Raw genomic sequence first — 13947 nt, forward strand, 5'->3', positions numbered from 1 at the left:
TTAATGGTGTTTTTAAATCAAGATTATATGCACTAATGGGCCCTTAATTAAAATTAAAAGGGTTAAAAAGGATTTTGAACCCATTAAGCATTAAAATAAACCCATCAAGTCCAATAACACTCTCAAAAAATATTTTGTTTAGGTACGTTTTTGAAAATATTGCCCGAGCCCCCAAAAAGTTCTCCGACTCGCTAAATTTTGCGTACCGTTTAAAAATACGGCCCGACGAGTAAAAATACCCAACCAAGGCTCATTTTCGAAATTATCCTTTAAATACACCTTAAATTAAATAACTAAAATTAATTATTCAATAAAAATATTTTTCCTGATTATCTCCGAGTCTCCGTTAATCGTTCGAGCGTGAAATGCAACTTAACACCCTAATGCATGAAACTTTAATAACCCATGAGTTAAAACACATAGTTACGTAATAAAAATGCATTTAATGCATTAAAACAATTTAATAAAATACGTAAGAAATTTGGTAACTTACATGCATGTAATTCACGTGGACCTTCAAATTTTCGGGACGTCACAATCTGTCCCCTTTAAATTGAATTTCATCCCCGAAATGCGCTTATCCTCGATAATAAAAAATTTATACTCTTAATTCTAGTATCCCAATAATTCAAGATTTCGCTGCGCACCCTGATAAAATAAGTGTTAAGTTTTCCTTATATCTCCTCAATCCTAATTAAATTGTCTACCAAAATTCTCATTTGCGAAATCCCAACTTAAAACGACCTATTCGTGACTTAGTTTTATTCTACTATGACCTCGAATTTGACCTTTCTCGCAATTCCTCATACTAGAAATGGATGTCCAAACTTATCGCACTTTACTTTGCTTATACAATACCCATAATGTTCATCAACCTATTACATTACCATTTATGCAGTTCGACTTAAGAAACCTTATTACCAAAATTTAGTTATCGACTTCTATCCCCGGTAATACATGTAAAATTTAATCCTTATCTCAACTCCATAATAATATTAGCCTAAGATCCTTAAATCGAATCTTTATCTTACGGCATCAAACTTACGTAACTTAATTATTTACAAGTACATCTCAAATATTAAATTGTTGCAAATCTTAAACCTCGAGTAACGTTAATCCATAAAACCTAAATATACAATATCGATCTTCTACCTATATAATAAAGCCCTTCTAGTCTCAATTACATGCTTAAACTATTTCCTTCCCAATTACAATATAGTTGAGTCCTAAGACCTTTGGACCTTCCCCATTGCAACAAATGTCGCATTCTTACGTATCCTTAATGCTTAATTAATTCTAGCGTATAAAACTTAATAAGTTCTCCCCTGTTAATGATGGACCAACTCTAAAAAATCAACTTCACTTATGACCCATAGAGTCTAGAATCCCTATATCATGATTTTAGATTTCTACTCGATAAAAATCTTAATATTTATTCTTTGGTAACCTATGTTGAGCACAACTAATTCTCTTTTGTTTTTATTTCACCCAAAATTTCTACATGAACGCCTATTTCATAAACTTGAAATTCAAACTTACCCAACCCAAATAGTCTTAGATAGCATAATTCCAACACACATATCCACTTAATCCCAAGTTTCTTAATGACTTTCAAAAATTCCTAAAAATATGGTGTCCAATTCACTTCTTACTTTCTTCTATCAAATAATCTAACCATTAGTCATACACCACTTTCTAAAAAGAATTCATCAGTAACAAAGGTATCACCTTAACTATTAAGATCATTACTAAAACTTATGCTACATCAAACTTAAGTTCCCAAATAAGTTAACTTAATGTCTAATCTTATAACTTAACTAATTGATCATCTTTACCTTAAATTGTTATCACTCTAAATTCTTAATTTGTCACAGCATTATTTCACTAACGCTTAAATTTTTAAGCTCAATATGGATTCATCCTACAATGCCATTGATTACCATTCCTTGTAACATCAAAGTTCTAAATATCCCTTCAAGCTTAAATCATCGAAAATTCCTATCATTTAAGCTATTCAATTCTCATATATTGCTAAACTAGTCCCCAAATTCCTTAACAATTAAAAAATAAGTTCTTAATTTCCTCGAAAATTATCCACTTGGTCCTTAATTACAAAAATTCTACAATTACCCACAAGTTCTTGGCGTTCCCAATTCCATTCTATAGGTTCATCGTAACATAAAGTTCAATAATTTTAAGCTTATTAATCCCAAATTCATTTCTCGTAACCAAATTTTAAATTTCCATCAATACATAAAATCTCAAGTTATATATTTTTATACTTCTAAAGATTATCGTAGTCTTCGATTCATTATTGCTTATAAAATTCTCAAAAATTAACTCAATTAGTAACCACGGACTATCAGTATTTTTTTAGAAAATCTACATGTCCCAAAAGCATTCATAATTTTCACGATTAACTTATGATCCAAAAAGTAGAACATCAGTACTACTAACCAAAAATCAATATAGTCAAATCATTTTCAACCTTTCCGAACACCCAATAGCCAAATTCTTAGACATGTCCAATTCCAAACGTAACCAACATGTAATCCAATCTAGTTTTTAAAACATTTAATCTCCAAAACATATAAACAGCTAAACATGTACTGTAAAACATATATCATATAAACATGCAAGTGATAGCATTAAAAAAATTTAAAACCTTTAAATTTACAAACTTAAGGCTTGAAGACTGAGCTGCAGAAGCTGACAGTGGCACAACCATATACAGGACCCTTGCTCTGATACCAACTGAAACGTCTGCTCATTTTAAAATTCTACTGGAACAATTTTTTTTAAAGCGAAATCGGAAAATACTCACACATCAAAAACATTTAAATAAGTTAATCAAGCTTTTAAAAGGTCATCCAACCTCTGGATAAAAATACTGTAGTTAAAAACAATTTAACATCCTCAAACCCTAGAATGTTGTTTAAAATAATCCAAGCGTACACTTTCAAATCCTGCTAAATCGACAACGTAGTAAAAAATAAAAATGCATAAAACAACAATGATCATCCATGACCCATATACATATATTTTAAACCCACGTCTCATAAACCTATTATGCGGAAGGCATGCAAGGTCCTCGGGTTATCCAGTGCACCACCCAGCTCCGGCTACTCAGTCTTCAGTGCTTCCGGTCTCCATAATATCATGCTCACCTGCATCATTCACACCTAATGAGTCTAAAGACTCAACACACCTGCAACGTTATAACGAATACATATACATAACATGCAACAGTGAAAAGTACTGTACTCAACATACATTTCATGATCATAAAAGTATAAACATTAACATATCGTATAGAAGCATAACGTGTCAAAACATGTCTCATCAGAATCATCATATACGTATACATTCACTTTAATTGAGTTCAGTTCATCATCGTATGCATATATCGTCAGTCACAACCAACTCTCATCCTTCAAAAACATCATCATTTTCATCACTTATCAAAATCATGCATATACGTAATTTTACTTAAAATCAAGAATGCAACATATTTTTTATAATTGCATGAAAGTCATGTTCGTGATACATAAACATTTAAATATAACATGAGAAATTGTGCTCAAGGCGTTGCCAGGACTAAAAACTCGACCTGAGTTCAAAATGACCATTTTGCCCCAGGAAACCCAAAATGATTATTTTAACCCCGGAGCTTGAAAATTCGACCTGAAGCTTACCAAACTCCTTAAAACATCTCCAAACATATTTAAAAGTATTTTTTAGACGTAAACTCGAGCCCGTATCAGAACTTAATCGATTCGTTTTAAAACTTAGTCAGTGGTCCCGGTTTTAACCCGAATCAACCCGAAACTTAACCAAATTTTTCCCAACTTAAACTTCGACTTAAACCTACATGACCAGCCTCTAAACCACTTAATTCAGACCCTTTATGATCCTCGAACACTACTCGAAATTCGTTGGAATTTTTCAGCTCTTGCTAATCCTCAAACCCTACTCGCACCCAACTCATGATTTATCAAGCTTAGACCTAACCCTTGAGGACCAGCCTTGGTCCAGCCCTTCGTAGCCCACCTTAGGACCCTCCTGGACTGACCTAAGCACGGCCCTCAACCCCATGCACGTGCACTCCTCAATCCATCAAGAAAGCTCTCAATCTAGCCACCTTCGACTCATATCGGTTCCTAGCCTATAAATCTCCCTTCTACCTGAGACCAGCCTTGTATGGACCACCCCTAGGCCTCGGTTGGACCCTCCTGGACTGCACCATGGCTTGGTTCAGCCCTCCTTCGGTCGAGCCTACCAAACTCTTTCACAAAACCAACCCATAACCCTAGCCGCCTAAGGGAAACATTCGGCCATCCCACAAACCGTGCACAACCCGAGACTCCATCATCATGACACCTTAGGTTGCAGCATACACGCCCTTTAAAAACCTAGATATGGAAGCTATTGCATCAAACACAAAGGAAACGTGAATATGATTTAAGAAAATGCATATTTCATGTCAAACCTTTAAAATATGGCACCACATGATAAATCAAAGAAGTTCTCATGCAATTACATATATATCAGTATATGCATGGTGTAAATGATGAGAACAAGAGGTACATGACGTGTCTTAACGTTTTTGTGCTCAAAAACTTGAAAATACACGCATAGGACTAGCACCGTAGAAGCAGAGAAGAAGCTTTCTTGAAAACTATGGAGGATTCGAGACTTGCTACTGAAAAATGAGTGGAGGCTGCTGTTGGTAGGGTGAGGGGATGGCTGCTAGGTTAGTTTTGGTTTAGGGTTTGCTTAATGCTGTTTTTAAATCAAGATTATGTGTACTAACGAGCCCTTAATTAAAATTAAAAGGGTTAAAAAGGATTTAGAGCCCATTAAGCATTAAAATAAACCCATCAAGTCCAATAACTCTCTCAAAAAATATTTCGTTTAGATACGTTTTTGAAAATATTGCCCAAGCCCCCTAAAAGTCCTCCGACTCGCTAAATTTTGCATACCGGTTAAATTAATTATTCAATAAAAATATTTTTCCTGATTATCTCCAGGTTTCTGTTACTCGTTCGATCGTGAATTGCAACTTAACACCCTAATACATGAAACTTTAATAACCCATGAGTTAAAATCATATTTATGCAATAAAAATGCATTTAATGCATTAAAACAATTTAATAAAATACATAAGGAATTTGGTAACTTGCATGTACGTGATTCACGTAGCTCTTCAAATTTTCGGGACATTACAATGAAGACCGCACAAAGCCAACAAAAGAGCTATGCCGGCAAGCGACGAAGAGAACTAAAGTTTGTAGTAGGTGACCACGTATTTGTGAAAATAGCACCTATGAAGGGTGTTATGAGATTTGGCAAGAAAGGCAAACTTAGCCCAAGATTCATAGGTCCATTTGAAATTTGGAGAGGATTGGAATACCAGCCTATAGAGTGGCGTTGCTACTGATGCTATCCGGAGTACACAATGTGTTCCATATCTCAATGCTGTGAAAGTACATGTCGAACCCTTCACATGTACTAAATCATCAACCTGTAGAATTGACTCCAAAAATGACTTATGAGGAAAGACCCATACAAATCCTGGGTAGACAAGAAAGAAAACTCCGAAACAAAGTTATACCAATTATCAAGGTCAAGTGGCTAAATCACTCGGAGGAAAAAGCTACTTGGGAGACCGAGAGGGACATGAGGAGTCACTACCCGGAGTTATGCGGTAAGTTCTAATTTCGAGGACGAAATTTATTTAAGAGAGGGATGGATTGTAAGGTCCAAAATTAAGATGACATAATTCAACTGCATGCACATTTAAGGGAAATGGAAAATAGCTAATTAAATAGTTTTAATTGCATTACTTGAATATGATGCACATGGTTGCATGTATAAAATGTACTTTCTACACGAATGCATTAAAATGGTATTTTTAAAGGTTATTCGAGATGCGATCGAGGAACGGAGACCGATGGCTGACAAAGAGAAAATATTTTTATAAAATAATTGTTTTTAATTATTTTAAATAAGGTTGATGCTATATGATATTTTTAAGAATAAGAAGTTTTAAGATGATTTTATACGCCGAGTCGTAATTTTTAACGGTATTCGATTTTCGACTAAGTTATGAATTTTTTGAGAACTCGATCAATATTTTCACAACATTTCCTAAACAAAATATTTTAAATATGTTCCTTGGGGAACCTCTGAGTCTGAGGACTCCATTCTGGAATTGTATCTCCGAGTAGAAACCATATCTTCGTCTTAGATCTGATTTCCTACAGACGACGCAAATGATGTCAACCGGGCGAATTGGGTCCGAGTGCAGTGGGCAATCATGTCGGGTCGGGTCAGGTTCGTTTCTATTGTTGAATATGTTGGAGCTTGAGCAGGATATGCACGGGCTCTGTGAATCTGCACACTTGAACACAAAGAACGTTAGGGGACATCGGAAGATTCTCCGACCTGATCACTCCCACGCTCAAGTCAATTAAGTGTTTGATGAATATATTGAAATTCTATGCCAAGGATCTATCTCTCAATAAATATCAATAAAACCTGGTATTTATAAGAGGGACGTCAATGATGACATTGTTTTCAGTGTCTAGCTGCTACTCATGATATATAGTTGTCAATGAGCTGCTTATGACACTGTTAAATCTGATAACTCATACTGGTATTTATAAGAGGGACGTCAATGATAACTTTGTTTTCAGTGTCTAGCTGCTACTCATGATAGATGATTGTCAATGAGCTGCTTACTGACACTGTTAAGTATGATAACTCATACTTACTCCAATCGAGTTACATCACCCCTACACGCATCGAAAGACATCCTAACGATGATCTAGTCGTGGTGTCCCATACCTGCAGGTGCGAACATGACACTTGTATCGGAGTGCCCGAGTAAACAACCTTAAAGGCAGAGCATTGTTTTTATTTGTACTACTCGGGCTCTTATTATCCGGGCTTAGCGATTAACACAGTTCCTGTTGAACATGGGATATGGCCGTTCCGCTCTCCTGACTATCCTAAATCCATAATGGAGATGCCCTGAATACAAGATATTTCCCGAGGTATCAAAAAATGTTAATGGCAAAAGAAAACCTCTTCGAAAGAATTTGATTCGCCGCAGCGGCGGAAGAAGCGGTGGCTTTGAGAGAGAGAAATCCGAAGATGGAGAGCTGGGCTTTTATGGACTTACGAAATGGGCCTGACTTCTCTATTGGCCCAACAACTTTCGTTATTCGCCACGTGTTTCACTTGCTATAAACACTCGATGTCAAACGCTTTCCTCCAAACCTTCAATCTCTGAGTTCTCGTATCATACTGCAGCTTATCTCGGAGACGCGTAGCCCTAGATCTCACCTTGCTTTGTCCTTGTCCTGAACACCGAATTCCAGTCCTTCAAGGTATGTGTGAATCTCAATTTTTTTACGCGAACTTTTGGTTTTTATTTGGTGAATGATGTTGGTGTAGATGGTGTCGGATGCGAGCAAGAAGAAGGCGGCTCAGAAGAAAGCTGCGGCCGCCGCCAAGAGAGGAGGTAAGGCAGCGGCTGCCCCATCTAAGGCGGAAGCTTCGGTTGATAATGGAAGCAACGGCGAAAGTTTGGCTAATGGTGTTGATGCTCTTCAGATTTCTGATCGGACGTGTACTGGAGTTATTTGCTCGCATCCGTTGTCAAGAGATATTCGTGTGAGCTTTTGTATCCATTAGTATAGGGCTTAATAATATAGGCTCGGCTGGTTTGTGGTGATTTATGTTTTTAAGCGTGTACTGTGATTTACGGTGTTGAATTAATTAATTAATAGAAAGTATAGTATTTGGTTGAGTGAAAGCAGATCTAACTTAGATTTTTAATGAAAAGAAAAGTTAATCAAACTCATTATTAGTTTTGTTTGTGAGTTGTTGTTATAGTGTATATCATGAACATAATACCTGGAAGCTTTCTAGAAATTTACATAGTTAATATGGTAACAGTAGAAATTTGAGAACGTGTTCTTGCTAATTCATTTGTCTTGTCTCCTCATTTAAATCTAACGAGTTTGAATCTGAATTGGTTGGAGATTTTTCTGGTTTTAGTGTCTGGGAACTTGCGGAACTTATCTGTTGATTATGGTTTTTTGAAAAGGATTAATTATCTTTTGTATATTTTATTCTCTCTCTCATGAAATTGTTGGATCAGTTTCATGAATATTGAAAACTGACCCGTGAGGTTTTGGTAACCAGGAAAATACTCCTGTAGTCCACCATTTCATGGTTTGTGGCATTATTAGGATATTTTGTGTTGGACAGTGGCTGCAATAAGGAGTTTGGTTACTGGACATTCTTGACTAGCCCAATGAACTTAAGAGAGAGTTTCTGTAATATTTGAATATCAAACTTTTGACAAAGAGATGATTTATGGAGTTTGAAAGAAATATTCCTGGTTCTTTCTGTTTCTTATGACAAATATATTACTATGCAAATACTCGGTCATTGTCCCTTGGAGGGCCATGGTTAGGTTGCTTTTAAACATACCCGTGTGCTGATGTAAAGATACATCCAAATTAAATGAAAAAATAGTGATGCTAGTTGAAGAATGGAGCGCGAAAATTTTATGATGATATGTAGTTGAGCATCTGCTAATATAAAGGTTCCTTTTATTTTGAGATTTTCTGTGTTGTTTCACATTTAGCTTATCCATGATACGTTGACACTAAGAAAATAAATGGATCTGTGCAGTATCCTACACGCCTTGGATAAGGCATGGATGTTGGACACTCATAAGTTACAAGGAAAAAATAACTTAGGGCATGATGACTGTGTGCAATGTCGCACATGTTTTGGACGCCGCAATATTATTTTTATTTAAAATTTCAGAGAAAAAAATTAAAATTTAATATTTTTAATATTCAAAATGATTTTATCAATTTTGAAAATTGAATGTTTTATGTCATTTTTTAAATTTCACAATAAATTTATGCTTGTTGACCACATTTCAATTTTAGATATGAGAAAATTGGTATGTGTTTGTAGTAATGGGGTAGAGGTCTCGATCCGAGACGTTCTCACTTTTGTGAGAATAGCATACAACTGATGCCTCATTTGTTAGGCTTGCTCCGACAATTTAAAGCCTAATTTTTTAGGCCCTGAGGCCTAAACTAACGTCCAAGAGGCAACAAGAAAATCTAGTCTACGTCCTGTGGTATATAGATCGTTTCTCTTTTGTCGAATATCGTTTCATCTTCATCATTTGAACCAAGGGGGAGAGTGTGCGGTCTGTTGATAGTTGATACTGTGGAATCTGCCTAGCGACGCCTATTAGTTGCTAGGCGCAGTATGACGATTAGCGGATTTTAGAATTTTGTGTATTTTCAAATATTGTCTCCTTGTGTCCTATATTTTATAGAAATCCATGGTTTTGTATTATTATTCCCCGCTGGGTATGTAAATACTGGAGCATGTCTATGTTTAACCTAGATTGGAATGCTCAGTAAAAGGCTATTCATGTGTACAAAAATTTCAAATCGTCTGTTGTGACATTTTTGTGATCATCCTCAATTGAATTTTGTTTTGCAGATAGAGTCTCTGTCACTCACTTTTCACGGGCATGATCTCATAGTTGATTCTGAGTTGGAACTGAATTATGGAAGGTATGTGGTGGCTTCTTAACTTTTATGAATTTTATGCAATTAATTTTCTGATGTCATGAAGTATACCATCTCTTGTACTTTTTTTTCCAGACGTTATGGTCTCCTTGGGCTAAATGGATGTGGAAAGTCTACTCTTCTTTCTGCAATAGGTTGTCGAGAGCTTCCCATTCCAGAACACATGGATATTTTTCACCTTAGCAGAGAGATTGAAGCTTCTGATATGTCTTCACTCGAGGCTGTTATAAACTGCGATGAAGAGAGGTTAAGATTGGAGAAAGAGGCTGAAGCATTGGCTGGTCAGGTATAAAGACGGTAATGTGCCCAATAGAATGGACCATCAATAAACCACTGGTGTTTGATTTGATTGTAGGAGGATGGTGGTGGAGAACAACTTGATCGCATATATGAACGTTTGGAAGCGCTCGATGCATCAACTGCTGAGAAGCGTGCTGCTGAGATTTTGTTTGGCCTTGGTTTCAACAAGAAGATGCAAGAAAAGAAAACACGCGACTTCTCTGGTGGTTGGAGGATGAGGATTGCTCTAGCACGAGCTCTTTTCATGATGCCCACCATACTATTGCTTGATGAACCAACAAATCATCTTGGTGAGATTAGATGTCATTGTTGTTTGCAACATATTTAATATGACTTTTTATCTTCTATGAACTCTAGCGTGTTGGTCCACTTTGCTTATTTGAAACAAAGACCGAAGTAGGGTTATTGAGACATCATATATTATGTATGCGCAGACCTTCCTGATATTTTTGTGTAGTTCATTTCATTTAAAGCAGATGTAGAAAGAAAAAGAGTTCATTCTGCATGTTTATGGTTACTTGTGTTATATGGAAAACCTGGTGCTTTGCAACTGCATATTATTTGTGAAGTTCCTTAAATGCTACTAATTTTATTTCGTTCGAAGTTGATTTCACCTACATCGTTGGAAGTTGGCTGATCTATGCCACTCGATCGTCTTGGACGTTATATACTGAAGACAAAAAAATTTGAAGTAAGCGTATTTGCCATCATCATCATTGCATTGAACAACTTTTTTAAATTGCAGACCTAGAGGCTTGTGTTTGGTTGGAAGAGACGTTGAAGAAGTTTGATCGAATTCTGGTCGTGGTCTCGCATTCCCAGGATTTTCTGAATGGAGTCTGCACCAACATCATCCATATGCAGAGTAAGAAATTGAAGCTCTACACTGGTAATTATGATCAATATGTTCAGACCCGTTCTGAACTTGAAGAAAACCAGATGAAACAATATAAATGGGAGCAGGAACAGATATCTTCTATGAAGGAATACATTGCACGCTTTGGACATGGCTCGGCTAAACTTGCACGTCAGGCTCAGAGCAAGGAGAAAACTCTGGCAAAGATGGAGCGAGGTGGACTCACCGAGAAGGTAGCCAGGGACAAACTTCTGGTGTTCAGATTTACTGACGTGGGAAAGCTGCCTCCTCCTGTTCTACAATTCGTGGAAGTTACATTTGGCTACAGCCCTGATAATCTTATTTACAAGAACATAGATTTCGGAGTAGACCTTGATTCAAGAGTAGCACTGGTGGGACCCAATGGGGCTGGAAAGAGTACCCTGCTGAAGTTGATGACAGGTGATTTAGTTCCTCAGGATGGCATGGTTCGGCGCCACAATCATTTGAAAATTGCCCAGTACCATCAACATTTAACTGAGAAGCTCGACATGGAAATGTCTGCTCTCCTGTTTATGATGAGAGAGTACCCTGGAAACGAGGAGGAGAGGATGAGGGCTGCAGTGGGGAGATTTGGTCTTACAGGTAAAGCTCAAATTATGCCTATGAAAAACTTGTCTGATGGACAAAAAAGTCGTGTGATCTTTGCGTGGCTAGCTTGGAGACAACCACATATGTTGTTGTTGGATGAGCCGACTAACCATTTAGATATCGAGACTATTGATTCGCTAGCTGAGGCATTAAATGAATGGGACGGTGGTATGGTTCTTGTAAGCCATGATTTTAGGCTTATAAACCAGGTGGCTCATGAGATTTGGGTGTGTGAGAACCAGACTGTGACTCGGTGGGAGGGTGACATCATACAATTTAAGGAGCACTTGAAGAAAAAGGCGGGATTGTCTGACTGAACATAATTTGCAGTCATTGTGCCCCTCTTAGTTCCTGAAGAAATGAGCATTTTCAATCCAGCCGGGTAATGGGGATACTCGAGGAGTTGATGTTGACTGACTGGTATCGCCTCAAGTTCCATGTGCTACCATAAGTTGAGTTAACTATTATCATTATTTGTATTTGATCTTGCTATAGTTTTGCCTGCAATTCTTGATCTTGGTCAGATGCGGATTCGGCCGGCCTCTCCATTGATATTAATTTTTTTAACGGACGGTATGCCTTATACATATATTTGTGTATTTCTATGAACGTTTACGCTGTACTCTCGATTATTATCATGATATTTCAACTTTGTCATGTTTGTATTCTTTAACATATCCTTGTGCCAGAGTGTTGTATTCGTAAATATGATGTGCCTTTCTCGTGTGAAATTTTGATGCGATGTTTGTCAAGTTTTGTTTGTTTATTGTATCTTTGTGCCACAATGTTAAATTGGTAACAGTTTGACTGTGAAGCTCGCAGTGGAAAACCCATACAAACGTGCCGATGAGTATGATTGATTACGTGCCAAAATATGGGCTTTCAGATGCCAGCAGCAGGTGGAGTGCTGATTTGAAACTTGAAACTCTGATTTGTAAGCCTTGCCTAATATCCAAGAATCTTGATTGAGGTTAAAAGCCTTCTATTTCTTTCATGGTGATGTTTTTCATCTTTAATCACTGACGTTGGCTCTGAATTTATACTGTTTTTAGTCCTTATGTTATTTTTGACTTCCATTACACTTGATCATAGCTTCTCAAGTTAATTTTGTCATATTTAACATTTTTCTAGCATGCACTATAATGAATAATTTCATTCTCTCACTAGCATCACCATTGATCAACCACCGAAATTTTTTTAAAAAATTATTAATATATAAGATATATTTTATTATTTAGTATATATATTATTTGACCATAAAAAAAATAAAGTATATATAATTAGTTTAATGGTTATAGACTTTCAATGTTTACAAATATGGTCTGCGTTCCATTTTCTGTAATTTTTTTTCGAAAAACTAAATAACAGGTCTTTACAAAAGGTCAAAGGCCCAAAAACTTTCATAGTTGGTGATGAACCAGTCTTTCAAACATATAATCTTGGATCCGCCCTTGGATATGTTACAATTGTTCTAAACCTTTATTTTTTACTGGTGGATGCATAATTCAGTCCATTCTTATGTAAGATTACAAAAATGGCTCTACGCTAAAAAAATTGCTCTACTCTGAAAAGTTCATAATCTCTAATTTACATAAAATATATATAAAAAAAAAGGACGTGTACACAACTAAATTCCTCGGTTAACCAAGCATAAAACAACATTCTCGGCTTTCTTTTAAAAAATAGTATTTTTTTTTTGAAAAAAAAATACTGCACTTTGAAAACATTTACAAATCTAAGTACAATTCGGAAATCTCGTATAAATTATATTACATGTGGAAAAACAGTAAAGCTTACCATAAATTTTAGATGATATTTTCAAGATAATAATTATTAGATGATGGGGTGCTGAATCATATAATCCGTATGGAATTTACTTTAATCAGTATTAAATTGTGCAAGTTTTTGAGAAATTTAAAATTAATTATTTTATTTTATTTTATTTAAAAAAAATTAACCAAAATATTTTTGGGACATTTACAAAAAAAAAATTATCTCTCATATTTTTTTTTTTAAAAAAAATCAAGTTGCAAAATGTTAACACTAAAGGGATTTTGTTTATGATATTTCATAGTTGCATCAAAATATCATATATTATATAGGGTCTTAATGGAGAGATTGATATCGCAAGATTACTTAAAAGTCCCAGGGAATTGGAGCAGATTATGGCAGCTGAAGATTCCTCCAAAGGTGAAGATGTTCTTATGGCAAGCATGCAGAGAGTGTCTCCCGATGCGAAGTAAACTTAACTCGCGAGGTATTTCTATTCCTCTGTCATGTGTTATATGTGATCATGACATAGAACATACTTGGCATACTTTTTATCTTGCAAATATGCCTGTGAATGTTGGGCACATGCTGGTATTCAAAAATTGATGGATACATTGTCAAATACTTAGAAAGTTTTTCGGATGTGGTGTTCAAGGTAATTTCTATGTCAAATGAAACCGTAGTTGGTAAGATTGCTATGATATTGTGGAGTGAATGGAAACAGAGGAATAATAAATTGTGGAATGCTTCTATTCT

General features: G+C 35.9%; 1 protein-coding gene across 1 annotated transcript; it reads left to right on the plus strand.

The window, feature by feature from the left end:
• The first annotated feature begins 7150 nt into the window (after nucleotides 1–7150).
• LOC140986226 (ABC transporter F family member 1-like) lies at nucleotides 7151–12078 on the plus strand. The gene is made up of 6 exons (XM_073454315.1): nucleotides 7151–7394; nucleotides 7462–7680; nucleotides 9547–9620; nucleotides 9711–9921; nucleotides 9991–10225; nucleotides 10681–12078. Exons 2-6 carry the CDS (start codon nucleotides 7462–7464, stop codon nucleotides 11736–11738), a joined length of 1797 nt encoding a protein of 598 aa, XP_073310416.1. The 5' UTR covers nucleotides 7151–7394; the 3' UTR covers nucleotides 11739–12078.
• The last annotated feature ends 1869 nt before the right edge of the window (nucleotides 12079–13947 follow it).

Source organism: Primulina huaijiensis, chromosome 10 (assembly GCF_012295235.1).
Source record: "Primulina huaijiensis isolate GDHJ02 chromosome 10, ASM1229523v2, whole genome shotgun sequence".
In the NCBI taxonomy this organism is placed as follows: Eukaryota; Viridiplantae; Streptophyta; class Magnoliopsida; order Lamiales; family Gesneriaceae; genus Primulina; species Primulina huaijiensis.